At 40.3% G+C, this 23,269-nt stretch overlaps 1 protein-coding gene across 21 annotated transcripts in view; it reads left to right on the plus strand.

The window, feature by feature from the left end:
- The window catches only part of Kiaa0586 (KIAA0586 homolog), a 103,333-nt gene that overhangs the window by 46,044 nt on the left and 34,020 nt on the right, over positions 1-23,269 (plus strand). For 18 of the 21 annotated variants that reach the window (XM_087554736.1, XM_087554734.1, XM_087554738.1 and 15 more), the window contains 9 exon segments: positions 472-665; positions 1,611-1,729; positions 7,710-7,909; positions 11,639-11,795; positions 12,684-12,903; positions 13,846-14,096; positions 15,562-15,632; positions 17,847-17,969; positions 18,698-18,872. In XM_087554736.1, the coding sequence (XP_087410862.1) occupies positions 472-665; positions 1,611-1,729; positions 7,710-7,909; positions 11,639-11,795; positions 12,684-12,903; positions 13,846-14,096; positions 15,562-15,632; positions 17,847-17,969; positions 18,698-18,872 (1,510 nt within the window). 21 annotated transcript variants of the gene reach the window in all.

Genomic DNA, 23,269 nt, shown 5'->3' on the forward strand with positions numbered 1-23,269 from the left:
ATGAGATAAACAATGTAAACTGCAGGTTCTGATAGGATGAAGAAATGTTTGGGATCATCTGGGTTTTTGTGATAAAGCTCATAAATTTCTGGGTATTTCATAAGGTTTAATGCTCGAATCCCCAAATTTTCTAGCTTCATGACTATATGAAATTAATATTGATTTTTTTTAATGTTTTGTGGGTGTTGGTGTGAAGTCAAACTCAGGATAGACAAATGTTCTACCACTGAACCATAGCCAGAGCCTGGACATTGAGTTTAAAACAGACAGACTGTGTAAACGCGTATTCTCCAGTGTTATGTTGTGCTATGATAAATGCAGCGTGTACGGCACACTTAATGTCGTGCCGCCTGGGGAGAAAGGTTCTTGGCTGGTTTGTGAATGTTGGCTAACTCATACAGTGGATGCCTTTGCCTAAAATGTTGAACTGATATTTGAATATAATAATTTGTGTTTTTATTATGTTTCCAGGAAGAGGAAAAGCGTGACGAGATTCCTGAATGCTCTGCACCAATGTTGGAGTTTAACAGAAGTGTTAAAGTTGTTCCTACAAAGTATAGTGGGCCTTCATTTCCTCCAGTAGTTTCTGCTCTCCGGCCCACTACTGATATTTTAGATAAAGTAATTGAGAGAAAAGAAACATTGGAAAATAATTTAATTCAGTGGTGAGTTTATAATTCTATTGGTGTGACTAAAATCAGAATAGCAAATAAAAATGGAAATGGGTTAGAAGAATATTCAGTAAGAGTGAAACATAGTATTCTGGTGTATAAATAAAGACAGAGACACAGTGTAAACTTAGCCTTTAAGACCTTAAAATAAGTTTGCATCGGACAAATGTTTGAAATACATGTCAGGTTAGTAACTACTTATCTCTAAATCTAGAATTATGAGTGAGCCTAGCCAATTTTTAAAAAAACTATTTTTCTGAATTTTCCAACAGCAAACATCTATCACTTATATGACAATAATTTTTAATAGGACTAATAGCTGCTCTAAAAAAGTGTATTGAAAGAAGGCTTCTACTCTCTACTCTCTGCTTTTTCTTTCCTCTTCCTAACCATGACCTTGGAAATACATTTTTCTTTCCTTTTCAAGGAAAAACTCTACCCTGTTTTGCAGTTTGGGTGTTTTTTGTTTTTTGGTTTTTTTTTTTTTTAAGTAAAGTTGCATTATTCTAATAAACTCACTAACAGAAGCGTCAGATGGCTGGTTTAAGGATGCTGTTTAAGCACTTGCCTAGTCCCAAACTCTGCTCAGTGAACTTCTGGACCTTTGATCTGATAGGAGTTTACGTGTGGGCTCTGAGTGAGAAGCAAGCTTGTCAAGTGCCTGACATACTCCGTAACTCAGATGGGATGCTTAGCCAGGTGGTTAAGGAACTGTCTGTCAGGCTGAAGAACTCTAAGTTGATTTCATAATCTGTCTCCCAAAGGATAGTGTCGTGGGCTTGTCTTAGCAGGAGACACAGTTCTCTTCCTTCCAGCTGTAATTTCCAGAAGGCTGCTTTCTCATGTTCATGCTCTGAGTACAGCTTATTCTTAAGAGTGATGTAGTGAACATATTATACTTTTAACCAAATTCAGGTGTATTTAACTTTATACTTCTAGGGTAGAACAAGAAATAATGTCAAGAATTATCTCTGGGCTCTTTCCACTCCAGCAACAGGCCAGACTTGATGCCAGTGTTTCAGTAAGCGAGGCAAGCGAACCGTCAGCTTCTGACATTGGTACGTCAGGTGGAACCTGTTGTCATTGTTGTTATTAAAGATAAAGCTTTACTTAATTACTGTGGATTTCTGTATCCCTGAGACCGAGTGGATCCTTGGCTATCTCACCTTCTGCCCCTCTGCAGATGAGATTAGCATTCCCTTCCCCCTTATTACAGATTGCAGCTGTGGGGGTGCTGAGCCATTCTCCAGGATTCTGTTGTTCTTTCCCAGAAATATGTCTGTGTATAAATTATATAGATATGTTATGTAAATATACATATAAACATGTATTATAGAGGAGGAACAATGGATACTGTGTGCATCCATGCCCAGGTCAGAGACAGCGTTTGTCTCTTCCACAGTCAGCTCCAGGACTTACTCAGGACAGCAGCTTTGGGTGCCTTTATCCACTAAAACGTCCTCCTGGTACCTCTTTTTATTTTTCCATTTGCTGCAACCAAGTACCTAGCAAAGGGGGCTTTATTATAGAGGAAAGATTTATTTTGTGTGATGGTTTGAGAGAGCAGTTCATTGTGGTGGGAAAGATGTGCCAATGAGAGTGTGATGTGACCAGTCATATCCTCACCAGAAGGCTGGGGGTATAATACAGCTGGTCACATTACATCCTTAGGAAGCTGGGAGACATAAATGCCTCATAGTTAACTCTTTTCTCTTTTTTTTTAAATTAATTTATTTATTTTATGTATGAGTACATTGTCACTGTCTTCAGACACACCAGAAGAGGGCCTCTGATCCCATTACAGATGGTTGTGAGCCACCATGTGGTTGCTGGGAATTGAACTCAGGACCTCTGGAAGAGCAGCCAGTGCTCTTAACCACTGAGCCATCTCTCCAGCCCTCTTTTCTCTTTTGAATGAAGTCCAGATCCCTAGTCCATGATATGGCGCTGGCCACACTTGAGGGTGGGTCTTTTCCTCCTACTTAAATCTCTCTGGAAATGTTCTCACAGAATGTCCAGACATGTGTCTCCCCTAGTTGATTCCAAAATCCATTGACACAATTTATCATCAGCATACATTTATAACAGGTACCAATATGTTATGGCTGTCTGACATGTTTTTCTCACTCACTAGACTTAACTCACATTATTCAGTAGTAAAGATGCTGCTTCTTTTGCCCAGTCCTTTACTAATAACTGGTGAGGGTTTAAGTGTTTACTGAATGATTAAATGAGCCATTCCTCTAATTTTCCCTCTTGTTCCCTGCAACTTCTTGTGATTTTTCTTTCTCCCTCCTTTTCCTACTTTCCTTCCTCTGCCCCCACAGTTTGACTTCCTTATTTTTCCTTCCCTACCTCCCACTCACTTTATTCTCTGCCCTTTCTTTCTCTCTTCAGAAAACAAACAGGCAGAAAAACAGAATTTTTAAAAAGGAAAGAAAAAACACAAGAAACACACTGAAGCAAAACCCATAAGAACACAAAGTCAAAATATAGCTCAAACAAAGCAATGTGATACAAAGGTCTATAGGATTACCCTTGAGTTCTTTTTGTTTTGGCCTTCTTTTGTTGGGGATGGGGCCTACCTTATGTCTGATCAGTGTATCCAGTGAGACTCCACTAGGGCAAACTAATTTTTCTTTTGCAAGCTTGGGGATAGCTTCGTGGCAAGAGGTGGATGGATGCCAGGGGCGGCCCTGGCTGAAATGGGTTGAAGTGGAACACAGCTTCGGACACAGACCAAAAGACTGATGATTTCTGGCCTTTTAATTCTCTAACTGTTCTGAGCCTAAAACTTAAATCTTTCTCACTGTTTTGTGCATCATTACTTGCTTTTTTTGTTATTCTGTGCTAAAAACCTAACTATTACTGTTTTGTGCTTCACTAAGTGCTGGGAAAACTTTTTTCTCTCTTATTTATAATTCTCTGTGTTTGAGTTAGCAGTGGAAAACTTAACTCTTATTTACATTATAAACTTACTGTATAATTCCCTGGCAATTAACATATGATGTAGAGCAGCAGGGAATTCAGTAGAGGATTTATTGCTAAGGCTCCTTTCTCTCTTGCCTAGAAGCCTTGTCTGTTGCTGGCCAGGCAAGAGGGAGGCTTGGAACAATTAACTTTTAGTGAACCAGGAAAAGAAAATCATGCTCGCAGATAGAAAGACTTTTGCACAAGCAAATATGTATAGACACATGCATTCGTACACACATTCATCTACACATTCATGGGCCCAACCATCTTTCTCACCAACTTGCACATACACATTTCTTCTTACAAATGCATACATGTATTTGGTGGATAGAATGAAAGCCCCCGTGAGCAAGTTTCCTTGAGCAAGCGCCAATGCGGAAAGCTCACTCACTATGGATGAAAAGTAAACTCAACCTTTATTGATTTGAAAAATCTACCTTTTATTGAGTATAAAAAAGCCCTGTCCTTGTCAGTAAAAGGAAACTGGCTGTTTAGGAAAAAACCTGTCTCCTGGTAAGAAGAAGCCTGCTGTCTGCTCTACTGTGCTGTGCTGTGCTGTGCTGTGCTGTGCTGTGCTGTGCTCTGCTCTGCTCTGCTCTGCTCTGCTCTGCTTCTGCTTCTGCTTCTGCTTCTGCTTCTGCTTCTGCTTCTGCTTCTGCTTCTGCTTCTTCTGCTCTGCTCTGCTCTGCTCTGCTCATCTGCTCTGCTCTGCTCTGCTCTGCTCATCTGCTCTGCTCTGCTCTGCTCTGCTCTGCTCTGCTCTGCTCTGCTCTGCTCTGCTCTGCTTCTGCTTCTGCTCTGCTTCTGCTCTTATTGTGATTGTTCCTAGTTCTTGTCCTTGTTCAGGATACATGATCACATGGTAGTCTAAGCAACTTTTTTCAAAGTTCACAACAAGGTCAAACATAAATTCAAATCGTAAATTGAATAAGAAGTAATGACAGAAATGTTTACCATGTATTTCCATTAAGACTAGTTATCTTATTTAGCTTTCGTTATCTGTCACTAGCTCCACAGGTTTGTTAAGAGTTTAAACCAATAATTCTATGTCCAAGTTAGCATGGTTTTGTCAAGTGTCTCATTAGTTGAAGTTTGTATAGATAAATCCAGTCAATTTTATCTTCTGTCCTTGCATCTACAATAAATTGTTCATTCTTGGTTTATGACCTTTAGTTATTGGATAATGGTTTTACATTCAGCCTAAAAGGAATGTTTTCCCTGATCAGAAGTCCGTTTCAAGGCTACTTTCTGTTAGTGCAATTAGCTTATGACATATGAAGATTAATAAAGCCCAATTATAGCTTTCGTATTACAGAGGGCTTAGAAATTCTGTAGAGTAATGAAATCATCAACTTGTCTCTATAGCATTGTTACAAAAGAGTATATCTTCATTGATGTGCAGAAAATCTGCCCAATAGAGTGGGCTAATGCTCAAGAATATTTATATTAATTTAATAATGACAAGAAAGGTGTACTACCAGTAAGAGTCAATCTTCAGATGAGAGTTCTGAAAGCCCTGCCATTCAGAATTATCCATCACAGCCATGCAAACCAATGTGTCATCTTCAGAACACCACTTGTAAGCTTTAGCCTTTCCTAGATGGCTCCTGACATGGGAGCTTGTGTCTGCTTCTCTTTCTCGTTTGGGATCCAGTCTGGCTTGAATCTGTATAGCTCCTGTGCGTGTTACCACAGTCTCTGAGTTCATGTGTGTCGGTCCTGTTGTGTCTGGACAATGTTTTCTAGGTGTCCCTATTCTCTTTGGCTCTTCCAATCTTCCCACCTCCTCCTGTGTATAAGCCCCTGAGCCTTGAGAGGAGAGGTCGATGGAGACGTCCCATTTAGTACTGGGTGTTCCAAAGTCTCTCACTCTGCATATAGTCTAGTCTTGGTCTTTGTGTTCATGAGTGTTGGCTTTAAAGCCTTTGGTAGGCATGCTGTGATCCATAGAACCACAGAGGCTAGGTAAGGGAAAGGGACTCTGGGGGAGGGAGGATGTCCCACAGAAGGGGAATAAAATACACTGTGGAGGTGTGTGTGTGTGTGGGGGGGAGTGCTGAAGCAGGAAGATTAAATGGGGAGGGGAAAGGGAGTTTAGGGGAGGGCCAACTAACACTAAGGACTGTTTGAGGGGTCATATGAAATGAGTTGGCACTGCTGTAGAAACTTCTTAAATATATATATATATATATATATATATATATATAAAAATATATATATAAAATTGTATGTGTATATATGAATAAATGAAAGACATCAGTCTTTTTAAAATGGAAATTTAGTTGCCTTCAAATTCATCAGTTCTAAGTATACAGTTTGATAAGTTTTAAAATAGTTTTGCATTCAATCATGTCAGAAAACATTTCTGTCAATATCAAAGTATTGCTACACTTTGTAGACAGTTGCTAGCCTTCACCCATGTGCAGTGGCCCCAACAACTGTATTTGGCTTTCTGTCATGTATTTTAATCTTTTGAAGACTTTCATATATGAGTATCATATAGCATGATTTTTTTTTTTTGGCTGACTTTATTTAGCATTGCATTTTTTGCAGTAAGTGTGTGTGTGTGTGTGTGTACATGTATGCTACAGTGCTCTGGTTGTCAGAGGACAAGTTTTGAAGGAGTTGGTTTTCTCCTTCCACGATGGCTCCAGGGGGTTGAAGCTTGGCTGTGGTTTAGGTGGTCAGGCATAGCAGTAAGCACATTTTTTCACTCTCAACCATCTTGCTTATCCCAGTGTAATATTTTGGCGATCATGTTTTTGCTTGTGTTAGTATTATGCTGGATATATCATAAACTGTTAATCCAGTTACCAGTTGGTAGATATTTGTAGTCTTTTAGTTTGGGTCTATCCTAAAACTGATAAGAATACTTGCTGACAATTTTTTGTTTGGACACAGCTTTTAATTTATTCTAGCCATGTGATAAGTAAACGGTTATGAGGGTTTGCTGAGCCTTTTCCAAATGGAGGTACTATGACATATCCCAAGCAGTTGTGTCTGTTGCAGTTGTCCTCCATGCTTATTGGCATGTGGTAGCGCGCTCTAACCAGTGTAGCCATTTTGCCTGTATGTAGCGATGTCTCACTGTGGTCCTTATTTGCCTATCTCTGAATATACTGAGTAGTATGATGGGTACAGAATCTAATTGTGGTATAGAGGTTTTCTTTCATCTGTGCCTGTGTGTGCACGTGCGTGTGCGCGTCTGTGTGTGTGTGTGTGTGTGTGTGTGTGTGTGTGTGTTTCCAGGGACTGAACCCAGGACCTTTGATCAGGCTAGGCTAGAACTCTACCATTCAGTGACTCCTTCAACGCTCATAGTATATTTTGAGTTAAAGTTTATATGTAATATAAAATGAGGATATAAAATGCTTATTCTTTCTCCTTTTGCATATGGATTTCAGATTTCTCTAGTATTCTTTAAAAGTTTATCCTTTCTCCGTCGAATTATCTTAATATTTTATTGAAAACTAATTAGCCATAAATCTGTAGATGTTTCTTCCTTTTTCACTTAATGTTTAATGTGTGTGTTTGTCTGCATTACTTTATGTGCGTCACATATGTTCTTTTTTAAAAAAAAAAAAAAACCACTTCTTCTTGTCTTTCCTCTCTTTGGATAGCCTGTTCTTCCTTTACAGCCTGGTTTTTTACTTCCCAAATCCTGCTTTAGAAGCTTGAGGAGGTTTAACATGCAGTGCATGACTAATGTCCCTGACCTGGAGGGAAGGAGGGAGGGAGGGAGGGAGGGAGGGAGGGAGGGAGGGAGGGAGGGAGGGAGGGATCGAGGGAGCGAGCGAAAGCCTGTCTCCTGTTTTGGTTGGGAGTGGGAATGGGATTGTTTCCGGCTGAGGAAATTTAATGTAATATTTTGAATGTAATGTTGAAAAAGGATGTTCATTTAAGTCGTATCTTTGTCTGTCTTGTGGCAAGTAGCTTTGCTTCTAGTCTCAGTGTTCACCCTCCTTCCACACTCACACACATATCTACCAGCCTTGGTAGACCTGAAAAAGGGAGGCTTGGCTGCAGCCATGTTTCTTGGCATTATCTGAAGTTCTTGTTTTTCAGTCCCAGGAACAAGCAGCGGAGCATTCCAGCTTATGGTAGATGCCGGAGTTCCTGTGAACTCAGACATGATCAGCCATTTTGTCAATGAAGCTCTGGCCGAGACCATTGCTGTCATGTTAGCTGACAGAGAGGCAAAGAAGCAAGGGCCTGCTGCCACACGTGTTTCGGGTGATCTTTCAAGAAATGAGACTAATGTGTCGGTAGGACTGACTTTCCATTCTCTTATAGTTTAAGATTGTGGGTAGTATCTTAGACATTACTAAAGAGCTCTCTCTCTCTCTCTCTCTCTCTCTCTCTCTCTCTCTCTCTCTCTGTGTGTGTGTGTGTGTGTGTGTGTGTGTGTGTGTGTGTCTTTCTGTCTGTTTGCTTAAGACAGCCTCGCCCTATAATCCAAGCTGACCTGGAACTCTCTATCTCTGTAGCTCAGGGTGGATAGTCCTTTCACTTCAGTGTATAAAACATGCTACTATTTTATGCAGGAGCCATTATACCTTCATAAAAAAGATATATTTTAAACTTAATCACATTTAAACTTAATCATCATTTTAAACTTAAGATCACAGATTGTGATAGAATTTTATTCAGGTGATGTAATTAACATTTCCCTACACTTTATTATTCACTTTTTGAGATTCGGTTTCTCGTAGTTCAGGCTGGCCTTGAAGATGCACCTGAAGGTGGCCTTGAACTGGATTCAAGTCTGAGCTATCATACTCAGCTTCTAAGTGTGTTACAGTGACCATTTTTCCCCTTCCTTCATTTATTTCCTGTATTTCACATTGCTGGCAGTTGAATACATTTCTAAAATCTATCTCTATTTGAAGTGTGTGTTTTGCTTGATGTCTGTCTGTCTGCTCCTTGCATGCACTATCCACACAAGCCGGAAGAAGGTATCCGATCTGGAACAGACAGTCATAAGCTTCCATGTGGGGGCTGGGAGTTGAACCCCTGACCTCTGGAACAGCAGCCAGTGCTCTTAACTGCTAAGTCACCTCTCCAGCCCTGTATTGTGTTCTTTAGAAAAAGTTTGAAAGTTGTGAACATGTGACTCTACCTCAAAAGGGTTAGCAGTATTCCCTAAGGACACGTTTTCTGCTTTTATTCATCATTTTCACTGAGCCCACAGAAATAGTGGTCCGGACACTTCATCCAAGTATAGTTTACTTTGCTCACATCCCCCACCTCCGTCCCCTCATTTGTCCTTCCTCCACTCCGTGTGACACCACTGCTCTTCCTCCTCTCCCTGAGTATTTGTTTGTACTTTTAGTCACACACATTTAATATCTAGGTTCTACATAGAAAGATACTTTCTTACGTTACTCCTTTAGGAGAAAATGTACTTCATAGACTTCATTACTGTTTGTCTAGTCACCATCGCTATGTGAAGTAGAATTTCTAATCTCTTGTTGGAATGATACAAATCTCTGTAGCTATTTCTGACCCTGTAAATCACGAAGACTTATTAATAGGTGAGTCCTGTAAACTAATCTTTTATGTATAAAGTTGATGTTTGGCTATTTTTTGTTGTTTTGGTGGTTGGGTGTGGTTTTTTTTTTTTTTTTTCTTTTTTTGGTTTTTTGAAACAGGGTTTCTTTGCATAGCCCTGGCTATCCTAGAATTTGCTCTGTTGACCAGGCTGGCCTCGAATTCACAGAGATCCACCAGTCTCTGCCTCCCAAGTGCTGGGACTGAAGGTGTGCACCACCACCGGCTGCCTGTGGTGCTAGGGAATGGACGCATCTGCTCACACCTGTGCCTTGTTGACGATGCTTGCACTGCAGACCTCTCAGGGCTACGACGGCTCTGTAACCGGATCAATAGATCTCTGTTCTTCTTTGACTTGTTCTGTGCTCATTCGCTGCACATACTCTCATGGGGGTGATTAGTAAGAAAATTTGGAAAAATAAGTGTAAGCAGGAAGTTTGATTGTTGAGAGCGTAGTCTCTTGGGCATAGTGAACTGATGCCTTAGCTCTGTTTTGCGTAGGCTTGCCTATATGATAGAGATACTTTAGAGTTTAAACCGTGCGTGACTGTTAGTAGAGCGAGCCCGTGCTCACTGAGCTAGTTGTCCCCTCAACACTATCAAGCTTGTCTTAGCATTTGGACATAATTTATGTTTTTATTTTTCATGTATTTTAAATTTTAATTTTAAAGTTTTTAATTTTTAATTTTTGTTTTAGTTTGTTTTCCAAGACAGGGTTTTCTATGTAGCCTGGGCTGTCCTGGAACTTGATCTGTAGACCAGTCTGAATTCAAGCTCAGAGATCTGCCTGCCTCTGTCTCTCAAGTACTGAGATTAAAGCTGTGCACCACCATCACGGAAGTTTTATTTTAATTAATTTATTTATTTATTTTATTTTTTCAGAGATGAGGTTTTATTGCACTGCCCAGACTGGCCTCCTGCTCTTGAATGCTGTCTCTTGCCTCAGCTTCTTAAGGAACTGGGATTGCAGGTGCACGCCACACTATGGCCTGCTCTTTACATCTTATTTCTAAGTTCTATTAAAAATCGCATTTCTTACTAGGTTTCAGGAAACCACTTTTTTTTGTGTTCCCAAAGAAGATAAGGACTTGATTCTCAGACTGTGTTTACAACAGCATAAAGGACCACAGAGCCTTGGTTATGACGTGAATCCTGGAAGGAAAATGTTAAAGAAAGAAGTCTAATTTTGATTTGTATAATTTGGGAAGGATAGACATCTTCATGATATTAAATTATCATCATCATCCTATAAAGTTTCATGGATCATTAAATCACTTACATAACTTACGGTCTAGAACTTTGTGAATGCTTAGTTCCTAATGGTTTAGTGATCAGTTACCAGTGCTGGGAGAATAACTTCAGATCCTCTCATGAGGATAGCTGGGCCATCTTGCTGTAAATAAATGAATATTTACATACATACACACACACACACATACACATACAGATTTTTATGTTGTATGTATATACAGTCAAGAAGTAGAAACGATATAGTGTATTTTTTTCACATAAAAGAGTTTGCTACCTGTTGAGCAGTGTTTGAGGATTTCTAATAATTTTTCATCATTTGGACAGTATTGGGCATGTCCAGGGTAGTGTGGCTGTAGACTCACCATCAGTTTAAGTTAGGCAGTAGTTTCCAACATGGCATGCAGTATATAAAGGCCTTTTAAAGTGGATAATAATGTTCTTAAAATGAACAAAGGAAATGACAAGGCTGTTCCCTCACAGAAAAGAAATAGGAATTGCCTGCGTACGGATAAAAGACCCAGGGAGAGTAGGCACTCTTGCCTCTGCTGATGGTGTAAAGTAGCCCAGTGCTATAGGGGAGTTCCACAGTGTCTGCTCAGAAGTAAACAGTGCTTTCAGTAGTTAGGACTGAGAACTTACTCTATACATAAGTCTATGTACATGTAATTGACTTAGGTCAGGATTGCTTGATAACTCTGAGGAAAGAAACGAGATAGAAAGGAAACAGGACAGTGTTTTTACTGTTATCCTTTTATGTCTTCGAACTTTGAAACCTGTTGAATATTACCTTAGGTGAGAAATTAATATTAAGATGTTTCCTTCTTTCCTTGTTTGCAGCTGGCTCTAATGTTTTCTCTCCTGCCGTCTCCTGTTTCCTACTTGCTGTTACGTTAACCATGCAACCCATCCAGTTGTAGTTGGGTTTGATCATCATCTCAGTCTGATTAATCTCTGTGTTAGAAGACAAACTCATTTCTTTCAGACGTAGTTACTTAGTTGCCCAGGAGTTTCTTTAGGCCAGTCCTGTACTGGCAACCAAATAGTTAAGACCCGAACACCCAGGCTTCTGTTTGTTGTTGCTTTGACCGTCCATGTCAACGCTGTAGTCTAGGACTGAGCTCCTCTTACTGTTTCTATTATTTTCTGTCGGGTGATTATGAACACACTGTGTTTGTTTCACTAATCCATCTTAGGCAAGAGTTTATCCTCCGGTAGCCACACCGCAGCCTACTCCCCCTTGCTCTCCGGCACCTTTGAAGGAGCACGTGTTCGTAAAAACTCCAGACTCCTCTCCCTGCGAATCCGATCAGGACGTGGCCTCATCTGTTAAAGAGATACCTGTTGAGAAAGGTAGAAACCCTGTTTCTTTAAAAACATTGTGTGATTGTGTATGTGTGTGTGTGTGTGTCTGCACACGACATGGCACGTGTGTGGAGGTCGGGAGTTTGTGAAGTTGCTTTTCTTCTTTCATTTTAACATAGGTACTGTGATTGAACTCCGGGTGTCAGGCAAATGCTTGACTTGCTGCGGCATCTTGCCCGAACCTAAAATTTTTGTTTCTATAATTCAATTTTACTTTTAGTTACTATAAATAGCTTTTGTTTAGTAGTCTTTAGTAAATGCTTTTTTTTTTTTTTTTTTTTGGCAAGGAAACTAAGGAATTGCTTGTCACTTGATTGCTTATGTACTGTAACAGAATACCATACACTAGATAATTTATAAGTTAAATTAAGAGTTTGTTTGTTGCTTTGTTTAAGTTCCAGAGTCTGTTGACGTCACACCAAGGGGCTGCCTTTGCTGACAGCCTTCTTGCTATATCATGAATGACAAAAGGTATCATATAGCAGCCCGAGAGCAAGAGCCTGCAGGCTGAGGTCTCACTTCTCATGGGGCTGTTGATCACATATAGGGTGCATGTGCCCCTGGGTAGTTCACAGGCGCCTCCCTCCATGTTGCAACATATGGGTTCCAATATAACTTTCCAGGGAGGCATTCACAGAAAAGTTATTTCTGAAAATGTGTAATTTAATAACTGCTAAAGCTTCTTAGTGTGAAGTAGTTTTAAAATGTCATCTTTTCAAGGTCTTAATGTTTATACCTTAATAAATGTAGTAATGTTCCTATTAAAGCCATCATTGTCGTCGTTATGATTGTTTAATGCCAGCATTATCTAAAACAATGAACCATCACATCAGAACGTGATTGACCGAGTCTTCATTTTCTCTTTCTAATCTGTAGGAAGTGACCTGCCTGTAGCCACACTTGTTAGCACACCAACCCGCACCCCTGTCACCACCCCTCCTCCAGCAGCAGCTCTTACCCCAACGTTGTCAGAAATTTCCATTGACAAGTTGAAGTTTTCAAGCCCTGAACTTCCCAAGCCATGGGACAGTGGAGACCTGCCACTGGATGAAGAGAATCCTAACTCTCTTCAAGAACGTCTTCACCCAAGAGCTGTGTAAGCAAGAGCGCACACTTGTTCCTGTGCAGCTCCACCAGATCCACTCTTCACACACTGTTCCTGCATAGAAAGGCCATAGAAAGAGCTGGGGTGTGGGGGTGGAGGGTGTGGGGGTGGGGGGTGTGGGGGTGTGGGGTGGGGGGTGTGGGGGTGGGGGGTGTGGGGGTGGGGGGTGTGGGGGTGGGGGGCGTGTTATGAAGTCCAGCTGGTCTGGAATTTTCTTTGTAGCTGAGGTTGTTCTTAAATTGGTAATTCTCGGGGCTGGGGATTTAGCTCAGTGGCAGAGCGCTTACCTAGGAAGCGCAAGGCCCTGGGTTCAGTCCCCAGCTCAGAAAAAAAGAACCAAAAAAAAAAAAAAAAAAAATTGGGGGCTGGGGATTTAGCTCAGTGGTAGAGCGCTTACCTAGGAAGCGCAAGGCCCTGGGTTCGGTCCCCAGCTCCGAAAAAAGAACCAAAAAAAAAAAAAAAAAAAAAAAAATTGGTAATTCTCCTGTCTCAGCCTCATTAGTGCTGGGATTACAAGCATGTTTCCACTACTCATGGCTTTCATTTATTCTTTAGAAAAAAATAACTTAAATCTTAAATCTTAAATATTTTAAAATTAAAAATACTCCCTTGTCTTTTCCAAAGGTTTAAAGTAAATAAGAATAAACCCATCAGATTATTAATGAAATACATAATTATTTCTCTGGTATAGATCATCATATACTGCGCTCAGTTAATGTTTTTATTACTAAACCATATTGATTTCTCTTATAACTAGAGCAGCTTTCAGGCGGCCTCTGATGAAAGCAGAATTTCAGAACAATGAGTCTTGTTAGCTAGTTACAGTGGTCACTTTGCTGAAAGAGACTGTAACTGTAACATCTGTTTATGTGCATGTGAATGGGTGTGGGCCTTCAGCGATGTGCAGTTCCAAATGTGCCTTTACCTTCTCAGTGTAATGTCTGTAGCTATCGACGAGGAGCCCGAGAGTGTCGCCTCCTCTGCTCAGCCTGTACCTCCGGAGCCAGCTCCCTTAGCACCACATCTTGAGGACACCAAGGCCCCTTCTCTCCAGCAGATACTCAGTTCTGGTTCATCAACCCCGGAGAACACGTTGAGCACTGTCACTGAGACAGAAACTTTAGACAGGCACATATCTGAAGGCGAGATCTTACTTAGCTGTGGTCAGAACTTGGCTACCAAGAGTAAGTTAAGACTTTTGGCTATACTATAGTCGTTTCTTTAGTGATAACTTCTTTTTAAAAAAGGTTTTGGTTATCTTTTCTGATTTAACATGGTTTTGGTTTTTATTTATTTATTCTATATGGGTACACTGTCACTGTCTTCAGACACACAGAAGAGGGCATCAGATCCCATTACAGATGGTTGTGAGCCACCATGTGGTTGCTGGGATTTGAACTCAGGACCTCTGGAAGAGCAGTTGGTGCTCTTAACCTCTGAGCTACCTCTCCAGCCCCTCAACATGGTTTACTAGATATTCTGTGCAGTTTGGTTAACTTTTTTAGGCTTTGATTTTGAAGAGTGAAATCGCCCTCTTTCTTTAGAATTAATTTGATAATAGCTTGAGATATATTCTGTTAGTGTATTTTGTCTCTGCTTGTATAGATGCTAAATGCACGTTTATATGTGTACTTTTATATAGTGTTATGCTGTGTATATTATTATTGTAAAACCTGAACTTTTTACAAAGTAATGTGTGTTAAACATATTTCAATATCAACACACATGGGTCATGTGTTTTTCCAGTGGTGTATGATCCATTCAGGTAATGCTTAAGTGAGGGACATTTATTTAGACTGTTTTCCCACATCCCAGACTACGTACCAGACTGTACTGACCATCTTTGCACAAACCGCACTTACCTGATAAGTTCCATAATCTGTGTCTACAAGTGCATTGTTGAGACAGATTGCTACCTTTCAATTAGCAGTGCACAGTCTGCATGCTTCCTGGGAGATTAGCCAGCTCTCCATTTAAACCAGTTCTTATGTACATTTAACAACTTGTAGAGGTGCCTGTTTCTCAGTTTCTCTCATATATATATAACTTGAAATTACTTTCAAATTCTGACAGCCCGGGGCTGGAGAGCCAGCTCGGGGCTGGAGAGCCAGCTCTGTACCTAAGAGCATGGGCTGTTATTCTAGAGGACCAGGTTCAATTCCCACTGCCCACACCAGTCTGTTAATACAGTTTGAGGGGGTCAGATGCCCTCTTCCTGGCCTCCATAGTGCCAAGCATGTACTTGCGACATAGGTACACACATTGGGAAAACATCTGTACACACAAAATAACAGCAATAATTCAGATTAAAATCAACTTTGAGCTGGTCACGATCAGGTTAATCTCTGGAGGCTGAGGCACGCAGGTCTGTGACCTCAGTCCAGCCTGAGTTCCCAGGATAGTCTGAGAAACCTTGTCTTGAAGAAACAAACAGGTAAAAACTGAACAGCTGGACCACTCTGACGACAGAGAGGCGAAGTGAAAAGCTGTGTTTGTTATGCCTGAGTGATTTACCTAACAGTGGCCTGGACGTGAGCTTCACCAGTTCCCCTACTGAACTTTAAATGTAGCATTGTGTGCTTTCTGGCCAGATTTCTTAGTAAATGTCTCCCTTTTTCCCTAAATTGCTCTACTCCTTTCTACTTTCAGGAAATGGGGACTTGTTTCTGATGAACATAAATGACAGCTTATCCACCACTCTGCAGGATGCCCTTGATATGGTAAGGAGATGCTGACTCCAGTTGCACTGGAAGAATGCCTTGATGTCTTGTTGCAGGTTTTCCTCAGTTGTTTGAGGTATAGACACAAAGTTTAGTGAATTGTTAACCATGAAACCAGGCACAGCCACAAATCCCTGTCTGTGGTCACAGACACTCAGGGGCTCAGTTAGGAGGCTGAGAGCTACTTTGTACCACCTTGCTTCAGTGGGAAAGGAAGGGGAGTGAGGAGGGATGGGGACAGAGACTCTAGTAATAGAGGGCTGCATGCCCACTTCATCATATGACCCTAGATAGTGGGAGAATGAGTAGAAAGTTGCACCAACCTCTACGGTCTGATAGTCCAAGATACCTGGTAATGTAATGAGGTAACGAGACCTGGGATTGCTCTTACGTCTCCTGCAGAACATGTGTGTGTGTGTGTGTGTGTGTGTGTGTGTGTGTGTGTGTGTGTGTGTGTGTGTGTGTGTGTGTGTGTATGCATTGATATGTGTGTGTATACATGTACCCACATATATACGTGAATACACATACATGCGTATGTATGTATAAATAAATTTAATGGGTTACAAATCACGACGGCTCAACAGTTAAGAGGGGTACCCCTGTTTCGAGGACCCAAGTTTGGTTCCCCCACACACATCAGGTGCTTTACAGCCATCGGTAACTGAAGTTTTTAGAGCTCTGACATCTTTACTTCATGGGCTCCTATACTTATGTACACATACTCACCCATGGACATGTAATTCAGAGTAATGAGAATAAGTCCTTTTAAAACACTCAGATAAAAATAAGATCCAGGGAAAGTAGTCATTCCTGGTTATTAGAGCCATAGATGAAAAAATGACATTGATAATGTCATGTTACATTCTATTTACATGTATACAGCTGTTGTGAGCACATACTAATTTTCCCTTAGGACTGCTAAGGATGAGGTCTTCACTTTTCATGTTTTCAGGTGACTTAGTGAGGAAGGGTGGCCGCTCTGCCACACTTACTGCTAAGCCTGATTGATCCCTCTTTCTGTCAAAGTGGCATGTCACAAAGGAGTAGGAGAACGCCTTAGGAAGTCTGCTTTGAAAAGATAAATAAGTCTCCAGAGAAGATCCTGTTTGAGCAGTTATTTTTTAACACTGACTTGTGAAGTGATTGGCTAAGTCTGCTGTAGTTGCAGTCACTGTTGTGAAGTAACGAGGGAGAAGACAGAGTCATAGTAATCGTCCTTTCGAGAATTGTGTATGTGTTTGGCTATTTAACACACCACTGTGGAATTGTTACTCATTCTTAGAACTTTACCTGGTATTAAAGTAAATTGACCAATTGAACCCAGACAAAAGTATAACCTTTCTTTTTCTACATTTGAAACTATTTCTAGTTGTAATTTCTTACGGTATGCAAATTTATAGTAAATGCAAATGAAAATATAATCTAGGAAAACTCAGAGTTAATTGAAACCATGTGCTGTTAGGTGCTTTATTCCTACACAGCTAGGAGGTGTACTGTATTTCATTAAAACAGAATGACCATAAATAATTTAAATAAATTTGTCATACTTTATCTTCTAGCCAAAGGCAAGAATTTGTTGTTTTAATGAATTGTAAATTATACCCACTCTTGTATTAACAAGGACACTCAGTTCATCTGATGCCGAGGCTCACAGCACCCTTGTCTTTCAGGCAGGTGTTTTGAGGCACAATGACGCCTAGGTAAATGTTACAAGATGAGGCTTTCTGTGCCTCCCCTAGTTTAGACTGATGTAGTGCAGAGGAGGAAGAGCACTGAGGCGCCGTAGAGGCTCTCGTGATTCTGAGGCTCTCATGTCGTCTGTGGTCCAGTGGTAGCATCTCCCCAGTGCTTGGCTGGTTTGCCACACCCTGCCTTGATCTGCACTCCGTACACATGAAGCAGGTCATGTGAGCCCACACTCATGCTGTTTGAATGTCACAAAAGCACTTAGGAATCACTATAGTTTAGTTGCTTGAGACAGAAGCTCTAGCTGTCACAGAGCTGCACTTAAATTACTTTGTACACCTTTGAGGCAGGTGTGAAATGTTTTTTATTATGGTCAAATGGAAATGAGAGTTACCTGAAAATGAAATGGTGAGTTCATCTTTGAAACATACTTGTGTTCTTTCTTCCTAAAGTTTTATTAGTCATAATTGAGAAAGGGGAGTTGTGGGATAACCTTTTTTGACCTTGTCCTTGCGTCTGCTCTAGGAAGATGATCCTCCCAGTGAAGGTCAGGTGATTAGGAGGCCCCACAAGAAGCTTCATGAAAATGCAATCATTTCTCTTCTTACCAAGCAAGAACAGGAATTACTAGTTTCACAGCAAGCAGAGGTACTGTTCAACCATAAAGGTTTGGGGAGGGGCTGGACATAACTACAGGAAAAATATTAAATATCCAACTTTTAATTTCCACAAGACAGTGTTTACGTTACTCAATAATCAATATCATAGCCCTTTTAACCTAGATTGAACTGAGCTTTGTAACTGAGAAAGATTTAGACAAACTGCTCCAATCTCTTATGCTACAATTTCAAAACACAATAAAAAAATGAAGCTTTAAAGGTAAATTTATTTTGTGTGTGTGTGTGTGTGTGTGTACGCGCGCACGTGTGTGTGCAGTTCCAGCCCACATCCATATATATTTGAATACACATATAATACCATATGCCTTTTAAAACTTCTTTTCAAAAAAGGTTTCCTTTATAATAATAAAATATGTATAATATAATATATATGTAAAATATGTATAATGTATATGTAAAATATGTATAATGTATGTGAGCAAGTGCACATAGCAAATGTGAGGTCAAGGCAGACGTGAAGTATTAGCTTCCTTCCTGCCATATGGGTTCTAGGGATTGAACTGCTTCTCAGTCAGCAGCAAGCACTCTCACTTGCTAAGCTGTCTTTCTGGTCCCTGAACTTCTCAGACTTATTATTCATGTACCTGAAATGTGGCAGTATAAGCACTTCTGTGTTATGTATCATGAACTTTATAAAATATTTCCTGCTTTGATTGGTTTCATATAATGGCCTTACTGGTCTCCTTGTCTTTGAAGGACTTGGATAACAGTGTGGGTGAGCTTAGTGAAGGACAGAGGCTCGTGCTGAAGGCAGCAGAGGACATCCCAGCGGGACCGTTGGTCCTCATGCTGCAGCCCACTCTTGCTGCAGAGCCTTCCGATCAGCACGCAGACCCCAGGCTGGTGTTGCAGCAGTCTGACATGGCCTCAGGTACATGCACGCGGCGGTGCTCTTGACGTTTCTATGAGAATCTACTTTGAGTCCTCTTGCGGGTTCTTGTGCTCTTCCCGTGCTGATGCTGTACTTTACGTTACAGTCCAAGCTGCACTCTATCTGAACAGATGGGGTCTTGAAGATTTCATTATATCTTTTCTGTTGCGGTATAATTAAAAATGTGCAGACTGGTCCCACGAGTTCCCACTCCTCACGGATCTGTGCGCCCTAGCTGTTTCTCTGTCAGCTGCTTTCACACACTGTCCCCTTGGCAGGTATTTTATCATGTCTGACACACACATCGTGTTCTGCAAGCCGTGCTAGCGTGGCCTCAAGCATTCTATAGTCTAGGACGGCTTCTTGTCACAGACTCTGTTCACACTCCCAACAACCCAGTGAAATCATGACTCAACAGACTATAACCCAAAAACCAGATTTATGTTAAGTACTCAATGTACAATACATCTACACAATTAACTTACAACCAATTGATAAGGATATAAGCCGCCCACCTAGATAAGATAAATTGGCCTATAGAAATCCATCCCTTAGGAAATATTCATAACAACCTGTATCTATGTAGAGATGCATGGCGAGGATCGGTTAAGTCTGCCTCCATGTTGCTTCCTCTTTCTGCTCCTCCCTCTCCTAAAACCTCTGTTCCTGCCTCCCTTTCTTCTCATTCAATGACAGGCCTCAGTTTATCTTGTACCTGCACAATGACATCAACCTACATTCTCTATGATATGCAACACTTTTTCCTGAATATGATTTAATGTGTCTTCATTAGTATGGGCACCATTGGGAGGGATATGAGATAGTTTTTGTAATATACATACTTAAATATTTATAATATAAATGTACTATTTTAATGTATACTGGAAAAATATAACCTCTCAGAACCAGCAGTCAGGTTTAAGACAGTTCAATGAGATTATAGTTTGGGATTTCTCAGATGCAGTGTTTAGTGTGTTTGGGCTATCTTAAAGAGTGATTGCAATTTCTGTTGTAGTACTTTGGAAATTATTAACATACAGTTCATTCTCATTGTCTGTGGTAGCTGTAACCTATAAGTTAAACACACATACATTAGGAAACACTGAACTGTTGCTCTTAGGAGAGATACAGGATTGGGTTCCAGTAAGCCTCTTGTAACATTGTCACTTGATCAGTATGCTGTTGTGGTAAAAATAAAAAATAGGCGGAATGTCCATGCGAGAACTTTGCTCACATCCCCTGTAGCCCGGTAAAATCAAAGTTCTAGAAACTTGTAATTTATATCAGTCAGATTTATATGTTAAATTCTCATTCTACAACATATCCACTGCCAATTAATAAAGATATAAAGCGCCTACCTAGACAGGGTAAAATTGACCAAGGCCACCTGGCTCTGGATCATCCTGCTCCATTGTCTCTATCTTGATTCTCTCGCTTCTCCTCCTCCTCTTTCCTTCCTAGACTTTTCCCCACCTACCCTTCCTTCTCATCCAATGATAAGCTTCACTTATCCTGGACCTACCTTGGTGCATAATGACATCATTCTACACCTAGCTTTATGTGTGTTTCTATTTATTGATGTTGTGTTTAGTTTCTATCATTAAGTCACCAACACTGAAGTTACAGCCAAAAGCACTATAATTCATGCCCACAGACGTGCATCTAACACATAATTTCTCCACAGGCAGGTCAGAGTCTTCTTGGGCTCAGGACATTGGCCAGTAATTATCTTTTTTTTTAAAAGAATTATTTATTTATTTATTTATTTATTTATTTATTAATTTATTATATATGAGTACACTGTAGCTGTCTTCAGACACACCAGAAGAGGATATCAGATCTCATTACAGATGGTTGTGAGCCACCATGTGGTTGCTGGGAATTGAACTCAGGACCTCGGGAAGAGCAGTCAGTGCTCTTAACCATTGAGCCATCTCTCTAGCCCCTGTAATTACCTTTTAAATGATTTGGCTACCATTCTAAGTACCCAAAGCACCTAAATGTGTATGTCTGTGTCTTTGTCTGTCTTCTGTCTCTCTTTCTCTGTCTTGCATACACATGAGTGGGGAGGAAGAAAAGGATAAAGGAGAGAGAATAAACACAAAACTGTGGAAAACCTGGCAATGACTTCATTGTTCAAAGGTCATCTCTTGCAATGTAAGATCTAACATAAAAAGGCACCGTGGGGATTTTGTTAGATCCACAAAATGACCATAAAGTTTCTGTGTCTGCTGAGTTTTCATTAGGGATATAGTTCTGTGAGTGGTAACTTCACAAACGGAAACTGTCCAGTTAAGTGAGCACTGTATGTTGTATGGCTTTCCCAGGCTCATTAATGCACTCTGTAGTAGGTACAAAATAAATTGTGGTTTTAGACAATGAATTTTAAATCACTGTAGCTAGACCCTAACACATCTTTATCAAATAGAAACCATTCTAGTCAACACATATTTTGGTCAGCAAGAAATAGACTTGCTTATTTCTATAACAAAAAAACCTCTGCTTTGCAGTTTGACAAAGTCCTGAAAAGTATTTTCTGCATTCTGCTGATTGTGGAATAATTTATCCTGCTAAAGCTTAAAGGGGCAGCAGTCACTTGGTGAGATGGGTGAACTTAGTGCGTCAAGCAGAAAATGGCTACTAATTTCTCAGCCCAGTCCATTCGCTGTTTGAAGCACTGGCTGGGCAGTTAAGTTGGTTGTAACCTGGAGCTTTCCCACCTGCACCGAATTCCCAAGTGACTGACCACTTAGAGGCTTATTTACTAACAATGCTATGGCTTGTGCTACACTAACTCAGAACTGATTTAGCCCATGTAAACTATTCTGTTTGCCACATGGCTGTTTACCTCTCCTGTTTCAAATGCCTAACTCATCAGAATCTGGGTGGCAGACCTCCTGCCTCTATCCCAGAGTTCTACTCTCTCTACTAAACTTTCACTTTCTACTTCCTGCTTTTTGTAAATTTCAACAATACAAAAATTTTTTACTCTTACACCACCTTTAATAAATGAAACTTTGGAGTGCAGACTTGCTGTACCTAAAGTTAGAGAGCATCTGTGGAATATTTAGTGTCGGCTTCATGCTTAGCAAGAGCCTTACATTGTTCACAATTGGGAGAAATTCAAGACTGAAGTTTTCAGTGCAATACACATAAAATTGCTGTTGTTTCTCATTTGTGCGTATGGTGAGAGCTTTACACTTGCTACATACTTTCAGATTAGTTTTTATACAACATAAAATGCAACACATAGCTGATTGGGCAAAGTGCAGGAACCCAAGAGACACTAGAGGGCGCTCATAGACCACCTGAGAGAGGCTAGCAGTTATGCTCCTGTAGATGGGACTGAGCTTAGAGCATTGAGTCTGTCCAGCAAAGACTAGTCTTTGAGTTTACGGTCTGTCCAGCATTTCCTTATGTCTCTGGCAGTACCCAGATCACGTGTGGTGTAATAAATCATTTTTGTGTTTAACGAGACCATAGTTTTAGAACAATCATAGTCATTTGATAACTATTATCTCCTTTTTAAAGACAGGTAATTATCTTAAAAAGGCAATCATTTGAGAATAAGATGGATTGTGTATAACAATACTTTTTGCAATGATTAAAATATTTTATCTTTTATTTGTGAGTATATGTGTGCATGTCTGTGTGAGAATGTCCCCTTAGATAATGACTTCCAGAGCTTGATTCTCCTGTTGTGGGTCTTAGAAATTGAACTTAGGTCGTCAGGATTGCTAGCCACTAAACCATCTCAGTGACCGTGCAGTATGATATATCAGACTATTCTGAGCGTACAGTATTCTCAAATATACAGAATTGAAAGGTAATATAATAGACTTTATACTTGCCATCATCCAGTATAATGGACAAATTATTCTAGAAAATATTCTGAATAAATTGTAACATCAAAATATTCCTTTATTGGAAGTTTATAAAGACAGGTTTTAAATAATAACTAGTCTGCAAAATAAATCTTTTTATTTATTTAAAAATTTTTACTAGTTTGCAAAGAATTAGGTTTCATTATGTTACTTTTTGGTACTTTTTTTTGAGATTTAATCTTTAAATATATATATATATATTTGCACATATATGTGTATACACGCACACACACAAATGTGTGTGTACGTGGAGGCTAGAAGAGCGTGTTGCACGCTCTGGAGCTGGGGTTACAGGCAGTTGTCAGCCTCCTGATACGGGTGCTGAAAACTAAACCTGGTCCTCTAAAGTGCAGTGCTTGTGCCTGAGCACTGAGCAGTTCTCCAGCCTCTGAATTTACAACAGCAAAGTAGGTTCACTGTTTCTCCAACCATAGCAGTTAAGCATGTGGTACAGCATTGGATGTGTATGTGACTATATTTGGAAGAGGCAAAATGAAGCAGAATGGTTGAGAA

Source organism: Rattus norvegicus, chromosome 6 (assembly GCF_021556685.1).
Source record: "Rattus norvegicus strain SHRSP/BbbUtx chromosome 6, alternate assembly SHRSP_T2T, whole genome shotgun sequence".
NCBI lineage: Eukaryota > Metazoa > Chordata > Mammalia > Rodentia > Muridae > Rattus > Rattus norvegicus.